This window comes from Gymnoscopelus braueri (assembly GCF_963280865.1).
Source record: "Gymnoscopelus braueri genome assembly, chromosome: 6".
Lineage (NCBI taxonomy): Eukaryota > Metazoa > Chordata > Actinopteri > Myctophiformes > Myctophidae > Gymnoscopelus > Gymnoscopelus braueri.
The window spans coordinates 3,824,157-3,846,559 of NC_137607.1; the positions used below are offsets into that span (position 1 = coordinate 3,824,157).

At 39.4% G+C, this 22,403-nt stretch overlaps 2 protein-coding genes across 4 annotated transcripts; both read left to right on the forward strand.

Moving 5' to 3' along the window:
* Positions 1-409: 409 nt before the first annotated feature.
* Positions 410-11,551, forward strand: LOC308086674 (uncharacterized protein). 2 transcript variants are annotated; one of them, XM_080430312.1, is made up of 10 exons: positions 410-479; positions 5,263-5,349; positions 5,508-5,604; positions 5,977-6,102; positions 7,282-7,437; positions 8,106-8,193; positions 8,295-9,052; positions 9,159-9,187; positions 9,432-9,464; positions 9,570-11,551. In XM_080430312.1, exons 2-8 carry the CDS (start codon positions 5,308-5,310, stop codon positions 9,179-9,181), a joined length of 1,290 nt encoding a protein of 429 aa, XP_080286438.1. In that variant the 5' UTR covers positions 410-479; positions 5,263-5,307; the 3' UTR covers positions 9,182-9,187; positions 9,432-9,464; positions 9,570-11,551. The 2 variants fall into 2 exon arrangements, with proteins under 2 accessions (XP_080286438.1, XP_080286439.1); XM_080430313.1 differs by having other exon boundaries at positions 416-665.
* Positions 11,552-12,635: 1,084 nt separating this feature from the next.
* LOC308087394 (ICOS ligand-like) lies at positions 12,636-20,829 on the forward strand. 2 transcript variants are annotated; one of them, XM_080431197.1, is made up of 5 exons: positions 12,636-13,088; positions 14,198-14,536; positions 16,922-17,215; positions 18,583-18,777; positions 19,590-20,829. In XM_080431197.1, the coding sequence occupies exons 1-5, from the start codon at positions 13,025-13,027 to the stop codon at positions 19,733-19,735; spliced, it is 1,038 nt and encodes a 345-aa protein (XP_080287323.1). In that variant the 5' UTR covers positions 12,636-13,024; the 3' UTR covers positions 19,736-20,829. The 2 variants fall into 2 exon arrangements, with proteins under 2 accessions (XP_080287323.1, XP_080287324.1); XM_080431198.1 differs by having other exon boundaries at positions 12,637-13,088; positions 18,583-18,741.
* The last annotated feature ends 1,574 nt before the right edge of the window (positions 20,830-22,403 follow it).

The following is a 22,403-nucleotide window of genomic DNA, read 5'->3' on the forward strand; positions in this document are numbered from 1 at the left end:
GGGTTGTGCAGTTTTATTCTGCAGGTTCTACTCCCCAAAGTCCCATGCAGGATATCTTTACCTTGTATGGGACGCGCGTGTTTGGGACAACAGTAGTGCAAAACAAAGGCAGGGCCCAAAACATGCTGGAACCCAGTGGTGTAAGTGTAATGGTGATTACCTTTTTCAGGGGAACGGTATTTGAATGACGTCACATGCACACACCGGTAAACATGTTATGCAAAGTAGCCATTTGGGTACGTGGACGTACCTTGCGCGTGCGCATGAAACATTTCCAGTGAAACGCTGTGGTGTCCCGTGAAGCGACCAAAACATCCACTGCTGGAACCTGAATGACAGTAACATACCTCCTCCTGGGTGTTGATGTCAGTGGTGGGTGTGTTGGGTGTTACGTTAGTCAGAGGCGAAAAAGTGTAAGTAGACTTTATGCAGTTTTGTCTGAGGAGGCAGGTCGATGGAAAAGGAGGCATAAGGAGGAGGTATGAGAATTATTGAAAGGAAAATGGAAATAATGTCAGTCGTTTGAAAAGAAATGGGTCTGTAAATGTGTTTCTATATTAAGGACTACTACTTTATCTCATACATGCGCAAACCTGCCCTTTGCGATGCCTTCCTCGTGGCATTTAGGACTTAGGACTTAGGACTATAGAGCAGCACTTGTTTGGGTAAGATGACTTCTTACAGCTTTGTCAATATACTAGACAAATTATGAACCGAGGTTGGATTTCATGTGGTTTAGCATTTTTTTGTAACAGATGAGTCTATGCAGACTGTTTAAAGGGCTTCGTATACTTTGTTGTGTGCCTGTGACGCACACCTACTGTAAAATAGCCGATCTACAAGCTCACAACCTGATGCTCTGTCCCACATTGCGAGCTTGTAGATCGGCTATTTTAACAATTTTTGGGTGACACGTAAGACAAAGTATAAAATAGGCCTTAACTAACCACTTAATAAAGCCTATTTTATATTTTTCCCAGACTGATTCAATCGATTATTTTTGCGTCAATTCATGGATACAAAATAGAATATAAAAACCAAGCTTGTTCTCGTTTATTCGATTAATCAAAAAGGTAGAATAGAATACTCGCTAGAAAAATAATAGACATGATCGTTGAAGGCCTATAAATTAAGGATACCTTAAGGAGGATTAAAACCAGGAAAACACCTGTGCCATTTAAATTTTAGCGTTGGCTATTCAAAAATAGCAGATGTACAAGCTCACACGCGTCACTTCGAGCTTGTGCATCTGCTATTTTTGAATTTTTTTTGAAAATTTTGAATTACGAAAAAGTTTGAGAACTACTGAATTGTTTTTTAAAAGCATTATGTGAATGCATTTCCTTTACATATTTTGTATTATTATTTTGTATTAAGGTTCTGGCAACAGATATAGGCTAGATACTGTATGTTTCCATTTACAAATGTGTACAGAAACACCTTTCTGTAGCTTTAACCTGCGTTAAGGCACAAAATCAGCCGGGATCACATTCCAATTCAATTAAAAGTATGCTTTATCTCAACGTTGAAATTGCACTAGTCAAGTGTGAGGTTGCCAAAATAAAATGGGCTCCAGGAATAAAGAAGTTTGAAAATCTCTGATCTAGTGTTCTACTGCTTTCATGTTTCATATCAGAAATATTCTCACAGCAAAACCTATGTGTAGGCTAAATAAAGATAGTCATTGTCATTAATCAAAAAGACCTGAGAGCAGAGGGGTGAACAAAAAGATATGACTTTACTTAAGTTCAATTTGATGACTTTGTAAATGGTAAATGGTGTATTTATAAAGCACCTTTAACTAAAGGGTTTTACAATGTGCATTTCACTCATACACCGACAACACAAGAAACCAAGGCACCAACGTGCTCATTGGGAGCAATTACGTGTTCAGTGTTTTGCTCAAGGACACTTTGACACTTGGCCTAGGCTACATATGGATCTTTTTCTAAACGCACATTTTTGTGTGCGTTTGGGCCTTTCAGCCACATGCAAACGGTGTTTTTGGTCGCTAAAACGGATATTTTTGTAAACGGATAAATAAGTGAAGGTTTTCCAAAACATGCGTTTCAGTGGATCTGTGTGGACATGTAATCCGGAGATTTTGAGAAACGATGACGTCATCGCACATTCGCACATGGTCATTATAATAATAAATAATATAATGATACATAAACACCAGACCGCTCATGGTCATTATAATAATAAATGAAGAGAGAGAGAGAGAGCAACACTTACAGTCTATTAAACAAGGCACGCTCATTTATGGCAAAATAATGTCATAATTAATAATAAGACAGTGGTGGGAAAAGAAGCTCATTCACTGTGTGACGAAAACCCTCTTTCTCTGCGCCGAGTAGCGCACACGGCACGCACACGGGTTGAATGTGGGGTCTGTCGTCCTAAAACACAATCGCCCCGGGTCAAAATCCAGCGACCATGGAGCGGCCGCGGGTGGCCCGCTCAAAAGGTGCGTGGGGCGGGGAGTTTTGGGACGATGGAATGAATTCATGAAGTAAAACTCATCTGTTTGCGTAGCCCCTACGGAACCTCTCCCTCCGCTGTATAGCTCATCTCGGAGCTATACAGCGGAGGGAGAGGTTCCGTCGGAGCTATAACCTCACTCCGTCAAATGGAAGAAGCTTGCGACACACATTTTGTTTCACAGCGTACTTGCATCTGAGACTTCGGGCGCAGAATCGATGACAGACGGAGTTTCATTTTTTCAAGCTACTAGGCAGGTGATTGGATGATCCCGCCCCTAGCAGCCGCTGATTGGTTCGTATGCGCAGCGGTTCGGGCAGCTTTACCAAAGATTGTTAATATAGAAAGATACACATTCTCCATTGGAGCCACTAGAGGCGAAGTAGTACACAAATCCTACAAATGGTCTCCTAAGTAGGCGTGGTTTGGTTCTCCCCCGACCATCCCACCACCCTCCCCCTCCCCTCTCCCTGGCTGACAACGTCATGTGGATGTGCATTTGTGTACTTTCTTCATCAAAGAAAAATAAATGCTTTACATGTTTGAAAGTGCACTGTTATTGGCAAAGATGATTTTAAAGAAAGCCCAAAAAATCCCACCACAAACTCACACGTATTATTCAGTCTTATCTTCTGCTAGATATGCTCCTAATTCTGCTCAACATTGTAACAGGTCCTTTTATTTATAAGGTATATATTTTACCACTATAGACTATAATGTGTTTAGCATGAATGTTTAGCAAAATGTCATGATTCCCAAATCATACCCATCAACCAAGACAGTTAATAATGGAAAATTATATTATTGAGCATTGGAACACACATTTTATTAAATTTTTGAAATGTCCATAATGATTTCACGTAGGCCTACCACATTCACATATAGAATCTCAGTTTATTAGTTTTTAGAACATCTTATGGGGACAGAGCATAGAGTTCAAATCTAATATAATAATACAATATAATATAAGGGACAGACAGAGCCCTCTATGTCTCGTCCGTGAGACTGCAGATGGACTCTTCAGATATCTTCCCAGATCTCGCGAGAGTGTGTTGCTAGGATAGAGAAAGGTGGATAACAAAGTAGATTTTCTCCTAATTTGTGTCACTAAAAAAAAAGCCATTTTAGTATGAAAATCGTGCATATTTTGTGTCTTGTGACGATCGGGTCCAATATTTAGTTCAGTGACCATGGAGCTAAAGAATGGTTCAGAAGCTGTGTTCACGTTGACTCTTCCATTGGAATCAAATAGACTCCAACTTGCTTCCTGTCTCCTAAAAAGGTGTCCACCTACGTCACGCAGAAAATAGGAGAAACGGGAAGTAAACCGGAGAATGCGCCTCTTGCTATTTTCCTCTTGGGCTTTACTCTGTGAGCAATCCCAGACCCTCCTTCCTGAAACCAAATGCAATGCAATGCATGAGATTTCCGGAGGGAGGGGGTGTTTACCAGGCTATCGGAGCTACGCGTAGCCCTGAAACATGACTGTCATACCGTGACAGTCATGGTGCTTAGAGTCCCTGCTTTATGGTGGTGTTCAATTTTTTTTTACATTGCCAACTCTCACATGTGCATAAACGTTCAGATTTCAAATATAAAGTGCTTACCCCTGAGCCACGGACGTTACAAGGCGATCCGGACCGCGATAAGTACCCGTATCTCCCGTATTGTGCAATAAAAAGCATTTTAATCCGATCGCCGGACATTTTCTCAAAATTTTCTCCGACGCTTTCAACCATGCGACACTAATGGTTGGGGGGTGTATTGCACTCCGATACATTACAAAAAAAAGGAAACAAATAAAAGAAAATGTCCGGCGATGGGATTAAAATGCTTTTTATTGAACAATACGGGAGATACGGGTACTTATCGCGGTCCGGATCACCTTGTAACATCCGTGGCTCAGGGGTAAGCACTTTATATTTGAAATCTGAACGTTTATGTACATGTGAGAGTTGGCAATGTAAAAAAAATTGAACACCACTATAAACCAAGGACTCAGCGTCATGTGAACCATGGCTACTGTTTGCGCTGCAGCTGCGCCCTAATAATGTTGTTTTCGTTTATGTTCACGTATGCTCAGTGGTGATGCTATTAAAATAATGCAGCTATTGCAGTATTGGGCCTTAACATGTGATTAAAAATATGTATAGGCTATATGTATTTGGCCCCTCATATATAAAATAAATGTAGATATAAAATCTGATATAAAATTGAAACGTGCAGCTGATCAATGCGTTTCTGCGTCTACGTGTGGACAGGGATTTATTTAAATCTTTGTCATGTGGCCAGGGATTCTTTTTAAAAACGGAGGACTAAAATATCCGTTTAGTAAAAGATCCATATACGTGTAGCCTAGGCCTAACCGAGGGGTAGGATTGAACCAGGAACCTTCCGATTACCAAGTGGCCGCTCTACCTCCTGAGCCACTGCTGCCCCGTAAATAAATTACAAATAGTGAGATGACTTTTACACATAAGTGTATGCAATCAGACTTGACTGTGTGACACCTTTGCTTGAGAGACAAACCAGACACAATCCTGGGCGTTTCTGAATATATGTTCTTATCTGTACTGTCATGGTCCTATCTGTACAATCTGTTCTGTCACAGTCCTATCTGTACAATCTGTACTGTCACGGTCACGGACGCACAGCATTGCGTTCCAATGCGTGAGAGAACAGGCCTAATCCAACGTGATAGTGAAAGAATTAAGCACTATAATAACCCTGCAATGTAATGTTACATGCACTAAGTTTCCGTTTACTTTTTTCTTCCAGACATCCCACCTTTGTGTTGGACAGGCCTATTCATGCTTATCTGAAATGGAGAGAAAACGTTGTGTGATTGGTTCATTTGCCTTATTGGTAATACAATTAGCTGTGGAAACAGCCTCACACTCACACACCTGTACATCTCACACATCTCAATTGTATCTTTGCAGAAGTTTAATGAAAAAAAACTTCACTATTTCTAGCTTTGAAAAACGTCAATAACTAATGATCATGTTTTCATTGTTCAATAGGTTTTTATTATGCATATGGATGTTGGATGTGCTGTCACTTGTTCCCGAGCAACAGAGTATAATGCAGAGGGGAGATGCTGTCCATTGTGTGAAACTGGTACTAAAAAACTAAAACAATTATCTAGATGTCCGTTCCATGTTTTGCATTAATATATTTTAAGCATTACATTTTTAAATAATGTTTAGTATTTTTTTATTTAAAGGGGCATTTCACTTTCAAATAAAATAAACTTTAAAAAAATATATAAAAAATAAATGAAAAAAGTAATGGAAAAATCATGGCCCCATCACGCATTAGAATATCCTTCTAATGCGTGAGGGGGCCATGATTTTTCCATTGCTTTTTTCATAATAATTTTTAATATTTTTTTAATGTTTACTTTATTTGAAAGTGAAATGTCCCTTTAACTGCTACAAGGGTATTTATTCAATTATACCAATATAAATGTAAATGTGATGTGTCCTACAGGAAGCCATGTTTCTAAACATTGCACACAGTATACAGGAACATCATGTAAACCCTGCCCTGGGGGAACCTTCCTGGATCAGCCTAGTGGACGAACAAACTGTTTTACATGTAACAACTGTTCTGCAGGTACATTATCTGTGAATGTTATAATTAGTACACAATGGGCAGATACGACCAGGGGTCATCACCATGGCAGCTCGTGATGGACATTTTCATTAATATTTCATTTTTGCCACGGACATGCAAAATAATCATTTTACAAAATAAATGCATTAGCCTAGCCCTAAATGTATACTAATGGACTCCTAATGTGTCATAGGGTCTATTCCAACGTGCTGCACATTTTAAAACAATAGTATGTCTGCATTAACTACTGAGCCACTTAACGACCAAAAAGAAAATCCTAATTATTTTGGATAATAATAATTGAGTCTCATCAGTACAGACAGTGCTTCCATAGTAAAAGGGCCACTTAGATGCAAAGGTGAGTGGGTGTCATAGAGATTGCTGGTGTTACTTGACAACAGAAGGAGATCAAGTTCTGCCAGCTAAACCGTTGGTTTGGTTTGGCAAGGTACGATAGATAGTTGTGGTTTCCATTAAGGTGATCAGGTATTCTCTGTTGATGAGAAAGTCCAAGGCATGCACTTGATTTGATTTAATTTATTATAATAATTACATGTTAAATGATTCTCACGGAAATGTCAAGGATAAAATGCCAATGGAAGACTGGAACAATATAAATATTTTGGCTGTCATTTCCCTCTATCAGCCATATATATTATTGTGCTGGTGTGTTTCCCTGCAGAAAGACATCCCTCTGGCTGTATTTTGATTTTGTTCCACTGTTTATGTTGATGTTCATCAGGGCAGAGGGAAGCCTGTGTGTGTGTGTGTGTGTGTGTGTGTGTGTGTGTGTGTGTGTGTGTGTGTGTGTGTGTGTGTGTGTGTGTGTGTGTGTGTGTGTGTGTGTGTGTGTGTGTGTGTGTGTGTGTGTGTGTGTGTGTGTGTGTGTGTGTGTGTGTGTCAGAGAGGGGAGGGGGAGGGGGAATCTGTTTGCCAACACAAGTTGCATGATAGTCAAGCTTTAACTATTTTAGTCTATTTGTTTTTTCTTTCTTTTGTTGCGCTATTTTTCTAATCAAATGCCAATTAATTCCAATGACAGCTGTATAGAATTCAACACATACTAAATAGGACTTATTCAATCAGAAGTTACATCACTATTGTTGTTGAATTTCAGTTAGTTTTGCATTAAGAAGCTTTATGCTCTCATATTCAACCTCAACTCAATGTAATCCACAGGTCCTGGTTTGAGAGAGAAGAGTCCATGTACACCATCATCTAATGCAGTGTGTGAACCATCAGAGGGATTCTACTGTGTATTCCAAACAGAGAATGGATGTTTTAACACAAAGAAACACAGCAGCTGCAGTCCTGGTCAATATATTATTCAAAAAGGTTAGTCTACTTCTTTTAAACTGATAGCCTAATTTGATTTGATTTAATTTGCGCAACAGAATATATATACATATGCATAATATACTACTTCTTTCCACGGGAAAGGTGACAGATAATTGTTGTGCCGGTGAGGTAAGAAACCCTAGGGGGGCTAATACGAGAACCTCATTGTTTACATTACATACAATTTGAATTTATTCATATTAAATACAAACGAAAAAAACATAAAAAAGAAATAACGCACACGCACGCACGCAAACGGGCTGTCACTCACTTTGGTGAAAATCGATTGCGTTGAACATTTTTCAAGTGGTGTAGGTCGTTAACACTCGGTTTCCCAGCCTTAAACTAGAATGTCAGTACTATGATAATAATGCAATATTGGTGACATCAGGGATCTCCATATACGATTATAAAAGGGACTCAGACAGACATATAGACACAGAGATGTTTGGATGTTGATTGTGAACAACCTCTATAGTCTGACAGAATTCCCGGTCGGGACACACCCTCAGGTATACACAGGCCATCATCATACATTGTACTGTACTTTTTAGTATGCGACCTTGACAATATCACCAGGTTACCTAGAATACTGTATTTACTGGAAATAAAAATGATGTTCTCTTTGTGTCATGTCATGTGGTTATGTTTCTGTTTTCCTATAGGAACATCATCTACAGATACTGTGTGTGCTAACTGTACTGGTGATACATATTCAGATGGTACATTTACATCTTGTCAACCACACACAGAGTGAGTGTCATTTACAGAAGAGCCAAGTCCAACCTCGTCCATCATACAAATTCATAAAATAAACATGAACCAATTAAAATGTTTGTTCTCTGTTATTCCAGCTGTGTACTATTGCGACTTCATGTAATAAAACCAGGAAATCATGCAAATGATTCTACATGTGGAGAAAGAGAAAATTCACAAACAATCACTGGTTTTATAGGTGTGGTGGTGGTGGTTGTTGTTGTTGGAGGTGTTACTTCTGTTGTTTTTGGTGTTTTTGGTGTTGGTTTTGGTGGTGTTGCTGGTGTTTTGGTTGGTGTTATTGGTCTTGGTTTTGGTTTTGGTTTTGGTGTTGGTGTTCCATTTTCTTTAATGTTATTTATTGTTGTTGGTGGTGGTGTTGGTGGTATTGTTGTTGCTCTTGTTGTTGGTCGTTATGATGATGATGATGAGGATTATATTGCAGTTGATGTTGTTCGTGCTGCTGCTGCTGTTGCTATTGGGGTTGTTGCTGGTTTTATTTATAGATTTAATCTTGGTGTTTTTTATCTTTATCATCGTGGTAGTTTTCGTATTTTTGCTGTTTCGTTTTATTGTGTTTGGTTAATTGGTATTTTAGCTTGTGGTGGCATTTATATTCGTGCCTATGTTGTTAGTGCTGGTTTTCGTATTCATGATGATGATACTATTGTGCATGTTGTTTCTTTCTTTGGTGGTCTTTCCGTTGGTGTTGGTGGTGTTGGTGTTGGTGGTCATGATTTTATTGTTGGACTTGTTGTTGCTGAGGTCATTGGTGTCGGTATTGATGTTGGATTGGTGATTCTGCTGTGGATTAAAAGATCATTCCTAGATGATTGGTGTCGTCAGATAAAACGTGGTAAGTTTACATTTAGAAAACGTTTTATACAGTATACAGTCATACTTGCTGTAAAATTGTAATGTTGCCATTGGATAAGCTGAGGGTTCTCATTTTTATTCTACAGCAAGAAGAAGAAACATCCTATAACAACAGGTTTGTTTTCCCACATTCTTCTACTTAACACCATTGACAAGAGTGTACATGTAAGCTACCTGGATGACAAACCTTAGATTGAAATCCTTTTTTATGACGCTTGTACTGCCCAAGTCCTATGGCAACCCTGGCAACCTTGGCCTTGACCAAGCCCTGCGGTGACGTCAACAAATGAGAAACAACATGGCTCATATGGCTCTAACAACGCTTCTTGCTCATTTAGGATTTTCTTTTCTATTGTCAGGTCACAATGGGACCATCACGACCAGATACACAGGTAAGATGCCACTAAACTCATGTCCTTCATTAATACATGTATACTGACCAAACACTGTCTCACAAACTGCCTGATATCTCTCAACAATAAACATTTATTTCTCAGGTTTAAAACATATGTATCTCCAACAACTACAAATGTGTTCCTACCACGTGGTAAATGTACTGTAGAATCCACTACTGATGGAAGTTGGATGCTGGAATATTTTCTTTGTAGTTTATGAAAATAAACTGTTTCCACACTGATGACTGCACCATGTATCAACAACCAGCCACATACAGTCCTCCATACAACTACAAATACAGCATGTCTGCCAAAAACATTGGTATTTTCATGACATTTCCTCAGACTAGAGAGACATACAGTATCTGGAATAATAATAATAAAGAAAACACGTTTCCAAGGCTTACAGTATATCTTGATTTGAGCTACCTGTTTTATAATGCTGAAAGTTGTACACATTGTACGGGTCTAATGCTTAGTTCTACAACAGCACACATGTTTAGTTTTAAATACAAGCAATAGACAATGAGGGTGGAGTGCAAAATATATTGTTTCTACTGTATTTGATCAGGGCTTGTTTTAATGCAAATGTACAATGGGATATGCATGCTGCCATCATGCGAATGTTTAGTGGATATCTATTGTTCAGCAAATTTTATATACTGTAAACATGTCTTATTAGTCAGTACTCTTACGACTTTATTATTCTTTCTAGATAAACTTTATTTTGCCGCGCTACTCCTCCCACAGTTTTTTTCCCCACACTCGTGCCATATGTCAAATTGACCTAGCCTGGTAAACCCCTCCCTCCGGAAATCTCATTTGCATTTGATTCCAGTTGTGAGTCTGGCCTACAGGCCTGTCTGGGTGTTTCTCCGGAGTTCATAACACGAAACTCTCCTATCAGCGTCCTCGCTCATTGTTCTGTGATTGACAGCGAAGGTCGGCCAATCAGGTTGTGAGGTCGAGTGAAACCAAACGGAACCGGGTGCAGCCGACCAAAATGGAACGGCAGCCATTTTTTTCTGTCCGCTGTTTTTGGTTTTGGTTTTAAAACTTGAAAACGCTCTCAAACTTATCTTTTGAGGCACGGAATGTACTTTTAAGATATCGTTCGGATAGAATGTAGTTGTTTAACTTCATATATGTGGTCCATTAATCATGACAGAGCTTATTTAAAAATAAAAATTCAGAGAACCGGCAGGGGCGGGCAGTGACACGCATGTATCCGAATAAAGCCACCTATATTCGGCATGGCCCCTTTAAAAGTATCCTTGCGTCACATTGGCTGGTGGTGGGGAAGGGGCTGAAGGGGTTGTCAGTCAACTGTACTAATCCAGCCCAGCTCCCAAATTGCCCATCCAGGCCTGTAGGCCAGACTCCTTCCTGAAATCAAATGCAAATGAGATTTCCAGAGGGAGGGGGGGGTTTACCAGGCTAGAGATACGTGGTATATTTTAATTGATAATAATTTATTAGTGCATTAAATGTCCCCATCGACTTTAATGGGAAAGTGAAAAAACTCAGATTAAAGTATTTTTATCTCGGAAACCCTAAGGGCTAGAGTTACAAACAAATAGGCGATCTACAAGCTCACAATGCGTCGCGATGCGACACATTGTGAGCTTGTAGATCTGCTATTTTCAAAAGATTTGTATACATTTCAAAAGTTGTGAAATGGGGCATATAATGAGTATAAAGTACATGAGTACTTTCTCTTAAAAACACTTAGCCTCAAAAGTACAAGTTCCCAAGGTTGTTGTTGGGAACAGATCTACCGAAACTTTGTAGCCACTGGAATGGCTTACAACTGTCCCTAAGAAATGCAGAGTCAGTCGATGTCTTTATAAAAAAGCTGCTAAAACAAACATTTTGGCTTCTAATGTTGTTAATTTCTATTGGTTATTTCTATGTATCGTTTTTGCTGCTCTGTTTGCAACTTATTTTTATTGTCCCCATTTGAATGTGATGTTCTTGTTTTATTACGTATTTATTGTACAGCACCTTGTATAATTTGTTTTGAAAGGCGCTTTATAAATAAATTACCTTACCTTGTATACTGTAGTAGGTCCTATGTTTATCAATTCAACAATTGAACTACTAGCTGGGGTATGTTTGTCAATAATATCTATGGCCTATTGTATGTGACATACTATGCAGTTTTGGGGAATGGGCCTATAGTTCTCCCAATAACAGGCCCTGTTCTCTCAAGGGTCCATTTATCCTGGGACACTGGTGCAGAGTTTGCCAAACTTTTTCAGCTCAAGATCCAAGATCTTGATCCAAGATCAAGATTGGTGTCCGTGTCTCCCCGGGACCCAAACTTAGAAAAATACGTTATGAATTATCCCCAACAGTAATTAAGCCATATTAAAGAAATTGTGAAAATAGACATTAGCAGACACTCTTAATCCAGAGCGATTTACAGTCAGCAAGGACAACACAAGGTAATACATCAAATGCATAGTAATCTAGGATCATAGGTAAACCAAGAACCTATCATCAGTCTAAACAGTATGATATCCCCAAAATCTATAATCTCTACATTGAAACTAAACACACTATAGGACGCCAGGTCAACAATGACCTGGCATCTGTCTACATAACATGCTATCTAAGTTACATTTTTAGCCTTTTGCATAAGCCTGCAGGGTCGTCAAGGCTACGGCAAGTGCTACGGGCTAGACAATCTACAAGCTCACAATGTGTCGCATTGTGGCGTTTTGTGAGCTTGTGGACCTGCTATTTTCACTATTTCTTAAAAGTGTTTTTAAATGTATGGATTTTGCATGTGAATAATTTGTCATTTCTGATCATCTGTTTTTTTTTTCTAAAATTTTATTTTATTTTTAAAAAGTATTTTGAAATAATAACTTCATTTTGTACGAAACATAACATCATAAAACAAATTTTGTACAAACCTTTTTTTTAAAAGTAACATTTGCTCATGACCCATTTAAAAATGGATCCGTGACCCCAAAATGAGGTCCCGACCTTAAGGTATGTTTAGGAAACACGTCACTAATGACTTAACGTGGCCCTACCTGGTTGTAAAACACCCTCCCCCCTCCCTCTCTGTCCCTTTAGTGCGGAAAAGCTGTCCAACAGGTAAGACCAGCTTTCAGTAGGCCTGCCTACAGAACAGATCCACAGAGGATTCTAAGTGGGAAAGTGTGTAGGGTTGAGTAGTTTTATTCTGCAGGTTCTACTTCCACAAAGTCCCAGGATATTTTGACCTTGTTTGGAACAACAGCGCAAAACAAAGGCAGGGCCCAAGACATGCTGCAACCTGAATGACAGTAACATACCTCCTCCTGGGTGTTGATGTCAGTCGTGGGTGTGATGTTAGTCAGAGGGCAGAAATGTAAGTAGACTTTATGCTAGTTTGTCTGAGGAGGCAGGTCGATGGAAAGCCAGGGATAAGGAGGAGGTATGAGAATTACTGAAAGGAAAATGGAAATAATGTCAGTCGTTTGAGAGGAAATGGGTCTGTAAATGTGTTTCTATATTAAGGACTACTACTTTATCTCATACATGAGGCAAACCTGCCTTTTGCGATGCCTTCCTTGTGGCATTTAGGACTCCTGCTCTCCTTCCTCTATGACAGCGGTGCTTGTTTGGGTAAGAGGACTCCTTACAGCTTTGTCAATATACACTGTACAAATTATGAACCGAGTTGGATTTCATGTGGTTTAGCCTTTTTTTCTGTTCCAGATGAGTCTCTATACAGATGGCTTACATTCACTGTTTAAAGGGCTTCGTATACTTTGTTGCGTGCCGGTGACGCACACCTTAAATAGCCGATCTACAAGCTCACACAACACGTTGCGCTGCAACACATTGTGAGCTTGTAGATCGGCTATTTTAACTATTTTTGGGTGACACGTAAGACAAAGTATAAAATAGGCCTTTACTTAAGGCTTTCCAGACTGATTCAATCGATTATTATTATGTTTGCAAAAGTAGTTGATAGAATACTCGCTAAGAAAATAATCAATATGATCGTTGAAGGCCTAAAATTAAGGATATTAACCCATTAAAACGGGGAACGCATCTGTCTGTGTCATTTCAGATTTTAGCGTTGGCTATTCAAAAATAGCAGATCTACCAAGCTTCTATATCTGCTATTTCTGAACATTTTTGAAAAATCTCAAAAGTGATTTTGAGATTTCGAAAAAAGTGTGAGAACTACTGATTTAGAAGACATTTGTAGAATCGGCCTCAGGTCTTAATGGGTTTAACCCATTAAGACCTGGAACGCATCTGTGTCACTTTTTCATTTGAACTAAAAAAGCATTATTTTACACTTTGGCTATTCAAAAATAGCAGATCTACAAGCTCGTAGCGCGGCACCGAGTGCCGCACTACGAGCTTGTAGATCTGCTATTTTTTTTTAATCGTGAAAATGTGTGCAAATCTTTGAATATATATTGTTTAAAGCAAAAAATTTTTTAACTCTATTCTTTGCTTCTGGGGGTCCCTGGAACAAAATACTTTGAGATGGGGGTCCGCGGCCAAATACATATCATTTTGGGGGTCCTTGACTTGAAAAAGTTTTAGCACCACTGATATAGAAACATACGTTTTTTCAGAATACTGTTGGGATTTAGAAGACATTTGTAGAATCGGCTTCAGTTCCTAATGGGTTTAATAACGGAACAGTAAATGAAAACCATTGACAGAAAAGTGTGTGAACCTAAAAGTCCAGTCTATCTTTCTGCTCTGTTCAGATACAGAGTGTGTCTTCGGCATCGTTGGACGTCCCGTCTCGTTACCTTGCGTTTCCGACGGATTCCGACTGGACTCTGGGAACGTCTCCGTCGAATGGAGGACAGAGGACGAGGTGGTGTTCAGGTCGGTGTGGGAGGACGCTCTGCACGTGAGGACGTGGAGCGCGCTGGACGCCAACAGCACCAGAGTGTCCTCGGACGCTCCCACCACGGGGAACTTCACTCTGGAGCTGTCCGTCCCCGACCCCAAGGAGTCCCGGACCAACTATAGCCTGTTTGTCATGGTCTCTGGACAGGAGCCACGCCCTGCACTGTGCAACGTGTGCCTCATGACAGCAGGTCAGTGACCAATTAGATTGAAGATTTGGTACCCCGCTTAATTGGTGCTCAAGGAACCTGAGTTACTGGAAAACCATCCCGGTGGTTCTAATCTCAACCCTTTTGATATAAAGTTTTGTAGGCGTTAGGCCCCGGGGCCACAGAACCCCATAACTCTGAGGGTGTACACATGGAACCATTTGTACACACAAGGGCCCATTTGGTTCATTTGTACACTGGCTTTCAATCCCTCTAAAGGACCCCTGGGGGTCCCTGGACCACACTTTGAGAACCATTGTTCTATCCTACCAGGACCTCTAGTACTGCTGGTTTTATATCCCATGTTTCTCAAACTTTTTGATATCAAGGACCCCCAGTTTGGTATGCATTAGGCCTCGGACCCCCATAACTCTGAGAATGTACAATGACCTGCAAATTGGTCCATTTGGTTCCATTTGTACACTCTCAGAGTTACAGACCTGTAAGGGGCAATTTGGTTCCTAACTATTAACCATTTAGCCGGGGACCCCTGGAACCGCCCAAAGAACCCCTGGGGGTCCGTGGACCACACTTTGAGAACCACTGTTCTACCTCTAGTACTGATGGTTTTCTATCCTACAAAAGGAAAGCTATTATAAGAGTTATAACATCAAGGCAGATACACAGTATTACAAGATATTGTCCTCTCACCCAGATTCCTACAGTACACTTATTTATCCCTCCAGAACATTTCAGTGTTATTTGCCAAGGTTTGGAGATTTCACAATCAACTTAATTGTCATATCACAAGTTTATATAGGTGTAAAGATGTGGCTGAAATTCCTTTTTTCGTGCACGCTCCGTCACATGTGTTTTTTGCGAGGAAGGAGGCAGCCATAGAACATGTCTGCTGTCACCCCAATACAATGGAGCTCAATGGCGTGTGGTTTGTGGCATGCAAAGGCAAAACATAAAACTTTTAACTGAACAGCAACGTGTTTTTCCAGAATGCCGTAGGCTATTTATGGATGACTTCTATCTGCTCAGATTTGACAGTTTGCGGGCGTAAGCTACATCACCAGAAAATGTTTCTCAATTAACCCATTAAGACCGGGAACGCATCTGTGTAACCACTTTAACCATTATTTTTTACTTTGGCTATTAAAAAAAAAATGCAGATATACAAGCTCATAGCGTTATATATATATATATATATATATATATATATATATATATATATATATATATATATATATATATATTTTTTTTTTTAAGTGATTTGTTTTTACTCAAATCTTTGCATCTGGGGGGTCCCTGGAACAACATATTTTGAGATGTGAATTAAAAAGCAAACGTTTCGGTCCTGGGACCTTCGCACTTAGCACTGACGAAGGTCCCAGGACCGAAACGTTTGCTTTTTAATTCACTATGAGCACAGAGCACTTAATGAGCATTTAAAATTATTTCTAAGTCTTTCTAAGGAGTTTTCCTTATTATTTTTTTGCAGTGAGTGAGTCTTGTTCTGCCTGCTTAACAATATAATAATATATATCTGAAAAGTAACTAGTAACTAAAGTTTTCAAATAATTGTAATGGAGTAAAAGTACTATATTTGCCTCTGAGATGTAGAGGAGTAAAAGTAAAAGTATTGGAAATTGGAAATACTCAAGTAAAGTACAAATACCTCAAAATTGTACTTAAAGGGATATTTCACTTTCACATTTTTTTTTGGTCATTTTATCATCTACTCAGGCCTTTGTGAACCCCCCAGACAGTTTTTAAGTTGCTTGATTCATTATTTAGATATTTGATATTCATTTTATCAGACACGCCCCCTTCCTATACAAACCCATTGTAACTTCAAACTTCATTTTAACCATGTTAGATTCATCAAAAACACCCATCCTTGGTTCTGGTGACTCATCCTGCCCTCCTAATGCGTGAGGGGGCCGTGTTTTTTCAATTACTTTTTTCGTTTATTTTTAATATTTGTTTTGGAAAATGAAAAAAAGAAAATACAATAAAAAAAAAAAAAAATGGAAAAATTAATGGGAAAAACACGGCCCCCTCACGCATTAGGAGGGCAGGGTGAGTCACCAGAACCAAGGACGGGTGTTTTTGATGAATCTAACATGTTTAAAATGGAGTTTGAAGTTACAATGGGTTTGTATAGGAAGGGGGCGTGTCTGATAAAATGAATATCAAATATCTAAATAATGAATCAAGTAACTTAAAAACTGTCTGGGGGGTCCAGAAAGGCCTGAGTAGATGATAAAATGACCAAAAGTTTTTTTGAAAGTGAAATATCCCTTTAAGTACAGTACTTAAGTAAATGTACTTAGTTACTTTCCACCACTGAACAGAGATATATATATATATATAGTGTTTAAGTGGATAATAATGTGTATTCTGTCCCCCTGTGTCCAGCGAGCTTCAGCTCTCCTCTCCTAGAGCGAGAGGAGCCGGAGGCGCTAGGAGAGGTGACTCACTTCATGTGTCAGTCCAGCGGGGGCTTCCCGGAGCCGTCCGTCCACTGGCTCATCAACGACACCCAGGAGCCCCCCGAGGGCTCCGTGGTCAGCACCCAGAAGACCCCGCTGCACCCGGGCTCCTCCCTCTACAACGTCACCAGCCGCCTGGCGGTCAACGTGTCACCGGACACCAGGGTGACCTGTGTCATCCAGAACCTGTCCATGAACCAGACTCTAACCTCCATCAGCGGTGAGTGACTGTGGTGGAAAGTAACATTAACAACTCTGCCTGCCAAAAACGTTTATAAACGTTTTTTTTTTATTTATCTAAAACAAAATTTAAAAAAATCTAAAATTATTCTTTATTTTTGGGTTTTTTCAGTTTTTCCGTTCTTCATAAAGAACCAGGAGATAACATTTTCCAAAAAGTTGCTGCTCCATTCACTTCAATGTTAAAAAATAAACGGAGAAAAAAATAAAACATTTCCTATGTTTTACCATGTAAACTGCTGTCAGTTTTTGAGTACTATTTTTGAAAAACCCTGGCAGTTTAAGAGTTAAGTACATTTACTTTAAGTTAGGGTAAGTGATTTTCTCTGGTTAAAATAAGTGTTAAATAGCTCTATATTCTGATAGTACTCATTGCTATAGAGCAGTGGTTTTCAACCTTTTTCATGTCAAGGACCCCTAAATTGATATATATATATTTGGCCGCGGACCCCCATCTGAAAATGTTTTGTGCCAGGGACCCCCCAGAAGCCCCCCCAAGGACCACTGGTGGTCCCCGGACCACTGGTTGAAAACCACTGCTATACTAGAGTGTTTGTTCAGTAACAGGAAGTCTCCATGTCTCTCCTGCTCTTTCTTAAACAGAAAATGCATTTTGAGGTCAGGATACCAGTTTTATCCAATCAGGACAGAGAACTCAGTCGGGATACAGATTAAACAAGTGAAATTGGAAGTGATGAAACAAAGAAATGAGCTGATACTATTGGAACTTGAACGCTATAAAACATAAAGCTGATAAATGGGTTCTCTCTCCTGATTGGTCGACATGTTGACAAACAGAAAATGTATTTTCTGTTTATTAAAAAGCTGGAGAGTCATGGATAGACTCCTGTTACTGAACAAACACTCTATAGCAATGATTACTATCAGAATATAGTGCTTTAACCTTTTAACATAACGCTTTTTGTTTTAACCAAAACATATCATTTACCCTACCTTTAAGTACTGTACTTAAGCACAATTTTGAGGTATTTGTACTGTATGGGAGTATTTCCAATTTTAAATACTTTTACTTCTGCTCCAGAGGCAAATATTGTACTTTTTTACTCCACTACAATTATTTGAAAACTTGTAGTTACTAGTTACTTTTTTGTTTTTGATTATTATTACAAAACATACATTACCCACTTCAGCCCTATATACATTTCGTCCATTTGAAAATAGCAGATCTACAAGCTCACAATGCGACGCATTGTGAGCTTGTAGATCTGCTATTTTCCAAAGATGTTTATACATTTTACTACTTATACTTACTTTTACTTAAGTAAAACAAAAAAAAGTATGCAAGTACTTTTTCCACCACTGACTGTTTGTATGTATGCTGCACAGATGGAGACCAGGTGAGGCATGTTGAGGGTCGAGCCACAGAGGCCATGTGGATGTTCAGCCTGGCTCTGTGTGTGGCGGTGGGAGCCATGGTTCTGGCCGCCATCGCCTACCAGGTCCACCTGGACCGCAACAACTACAAAAACTACCCAACATGCAAAGGTAGAAACAACTACAAAAACTACGCAACATGCAAAGGTATACCCGTATTGAGTTATGATGCATGCTGCGCTGCTTTAACCATTGTGTATGGTAGAGTAGGCTATACGTTTTTTTTTTACAATATAACAGTGTTGATTTTGACAGCAAATTTTGATGTAGTTTTAGTCATAGTCTTTTGAATAAAATTCCATTTAGTTTTAGTCATATTTTAGTCATCTGAAATGTTTTAGTTTTAGTCTAGTTTTAGTCGACTAAATATCATAAGATTATAGTCGACTAAATCTACAGTTGATTTAGTCGACTAAAATGTATGTTGGTGGTGCCTTGATGGCGTCATAATGGCTGATTTTACACTCGGTTGCATGCTGAAAATAGCCCATCTACAAGCTCACAACGCGTCGAAGCGCGACACGTTGTGAGCTTGTAGATCTGCTATTTTCAGAGCGCCCACGCACAACCAAACATAAAATGTCTTGTCTTTTAGTTCTACTGGATCTCTTCTCCACTAGTCTCTCTCTCTAACATTTTAGTCTAGTTTTTATGTGTTGACCAAATTGTCAATATATTTAGTCTTAGTTTTAGTCATCATAGCTTAGTTTTCGTCAGTGAATAAAGGTAGTCGACCAACATTTTTCGTCATAGTTTTAGTCGACGAAATCAACACTGCGGTCACAACATATTATGTATCTCTTACACACACACCTCTGTTTGATGAAGCCGTTCAGTTTGTTCAGTACATCACACGACACTTAAACACCCTGCACTCTTACTGAAGTTATGAACTACTGCTGTATATGAATTATTGTGATCTATGATCGTAATGTTTACTTTCTCCATGTGTCATCTAGCGGACTATCATCTAGGGGACAAGTGTCACTTGGAGGACAAGAAGCATCGCCATCTAGCTGACAAGCACGACCTGGAGGACAAGGAGCGTCGTGTGACCGTAGTAGACCTGGAGCAAGTGGACTCTTTGATCGAGACAGACGTGTAAATGTACACATACTGAACATTATATAGAAAACGTTACCACACTGAGGTGGATGTGGAGGGCGGCACTCCAAAATAAGAGTGCAAGACAAAGGCTCGGTTATTCATTCTTTATTGATAAAAAAAAAAGAATAACTAAAGATTGAATAACTGAGCCTTTGTCTTGGGTAACACTTGCTCATAAGGTACCCGTAATTAACACTTAATTTATGATTGCTTAATACATTATTTAAGCCTTAATTAAGCGTTAATTAAGCATTGTTCATCATGAATTACTTGTAATTCAACATTAATTCATGTATTAAGTAACTTTGCTTAATTAATGATTAACTAATGATGTTAACTAATGATGAATTATAAGGAATTCATGATGAATTAATGCTTAATTGACGCTTAATTAACACTTAATTAATGTATTAAGTAATCATTAATTAAGCGTTAATTACGGGTACCTTGTGAGCAAGTGTTACCTTGTCTTGCATGCTCTTATTTTGGAGTGCTGCCACTTCCACTGGTAACCTTTTGGAACTAATCGTTCCTGTGGCTGAGCACCCACTGCTCATGGGAGCGTCCAGAGGAAGAGGAGGCGCACCTGACCTGCCTATCTTCCAACTGAACATATTTTTAGTTTACCACAAGAGATTCTCATTTTGGTTCAAGGGTTCTAGTTTGAGACCTTAATCTACACTGTAAAATCAGTGTTAATTTAACTCAGAGAGTGTACAAATGGAACCAAATGGACCCGTTCCATTTGTACACTCAGAGTTACAGAGGACCCCTGGTGGTCCCTGGATGAAACGGGAGCATCCAGGGGCAATGATGTCGCTAAAATAATGTTAATATACTGTATGTCTAACTGTTGTCATAGGCTAACTCACAAGAAAACCTTTTTCAGTTGTTCATCGCTGTTCATATAATTAATCTCTCTGCTGTGTGTGTGTGTGTGTGTGTGTGTGTGTGTGTGTGTGTGTGCTGTGTGTGTGTGTGTGTGTGTGTGTGTGTGTGTGTGTGTGTGTGTGTGTGTGTGTGTGTGTGTGTGTGTGTGTGTGTGTGTGTGTGTGTGTGTGTGTGTGTGTGTGTGTGTGTGTGTGTGTGTGTGTGTATACCAGTTATGCAACTACGGTATGTCACAACAGGGTGTGGTAATTGCTGACTGATGGCTAATTTTCTTTTTACTACGGAGCTTAACCCACCACCTTCCATAACCTTTTTTTGTTTATTCCATTATAACGATTCCATTACATATTTACGGTACGTCATAAAAAAAACAAAATCAGAAAAGTGAAAATAGCAGATCTACAAGCTCACAACGTGTCAAGATGCAATGCGATGTGAGTTTGTAGATCTGCTATTTTCACTATTTTTGAACTCAGTGTTAGTACCACCTCCTGAGCAGGGCCCACGTTAGGTTCTGAGAACCTTATCTGAAACAGAGCAATAGCGTTTGGAAACACATTAAACGGCACAACACGGTTCACTAAGTTCTTGTATGGAAAAGAGCCATAAGGGGCCGTGTGTGTGTTTCCACAGAAACCTTTTAACCGGACCGGAGTCCCTCAGGGCTCTTTACTAGGGTGTTTTCTGTTGTGGAGAAAGCTTTTGCTGAAACTAGCAGATGGACAAGTCATCACAATGCGTTGCAACACGTTGTGATGACACGGCGTTCGAGCACAGCAGCAGTCGATACTGTAGGTTAGTTGCAAGTGAGGGCTCTGGAAATTATTTACAAAGCGCTCCTCCAATCAGAAAACACGATCTTTGGCCACGCCCCCTGAAGCCTGATTTTACTTGGTTGCACGCTGGTGTACAAAAAAACTGCAGATCTACAAGCTGACAGCGCGTTGCATCGGTGCGCAGCTGCGTATGAATCGGGCATAATAAACGTCCTCAAACTTGTACCCGTTTATTTATTTATTATTACTTGATTGTAATTCAGCCAAAAACAAGTTGAAAGAAAAATGCTTAAAACATTAGAAAACTCTGTAAAAGGTTCCACACATCTACTTCACTCTGGTGCATTTGTGTCAAGAGCTGAAATAATGACAATCTGAGACTTATTTGTATGAATAAAAATGTTATTTTGTCCATTCTGTATGGAGTATGTTAACATTTAGACCCTGGTGTCTGGTAGTCCAGTGGTTTTCAGACTTTGTGCAACACCAAAGCACAAGTCAAAATCTAAAGGCACACCTGTATTCACATGAATGTAAAATAGCCTCCAGAACAGGGGTCTTCAACAGGGGGTCCGGGACCCCTAGGGGGTCCTCAGAGTTACTACAGGTGGTCCGCCAAATCTTTGTGTGGTATGAATTTTGTTTTATGAATATTGAACCAATGCAAAAATATTTAAAAGATTTTTAACAAGAGCTTATGACTAAATGACTACAGTGGATTCATTTAACATTTCCTGAAAAGTAACACTTTTGGACACACAAGGTTCCGACCCGACAGCAACGATATATTTTTTGCCTACAATTTGCCTGTGTTTTGGAAAATGAGTGAACACAAAGTACTTGATCTGCTGGTACTCTACGCCCAACCTCTTTGCCGAAAATAGCCGATCTACAAGCTCACACACAACACATCGGAGGTGATGTGAGCTTGCACCGTAGGTCTGCTATTTTCACCATTTTCAAAAATAAAAAAAACTAAATGTGTCTGAAATTTCGTTT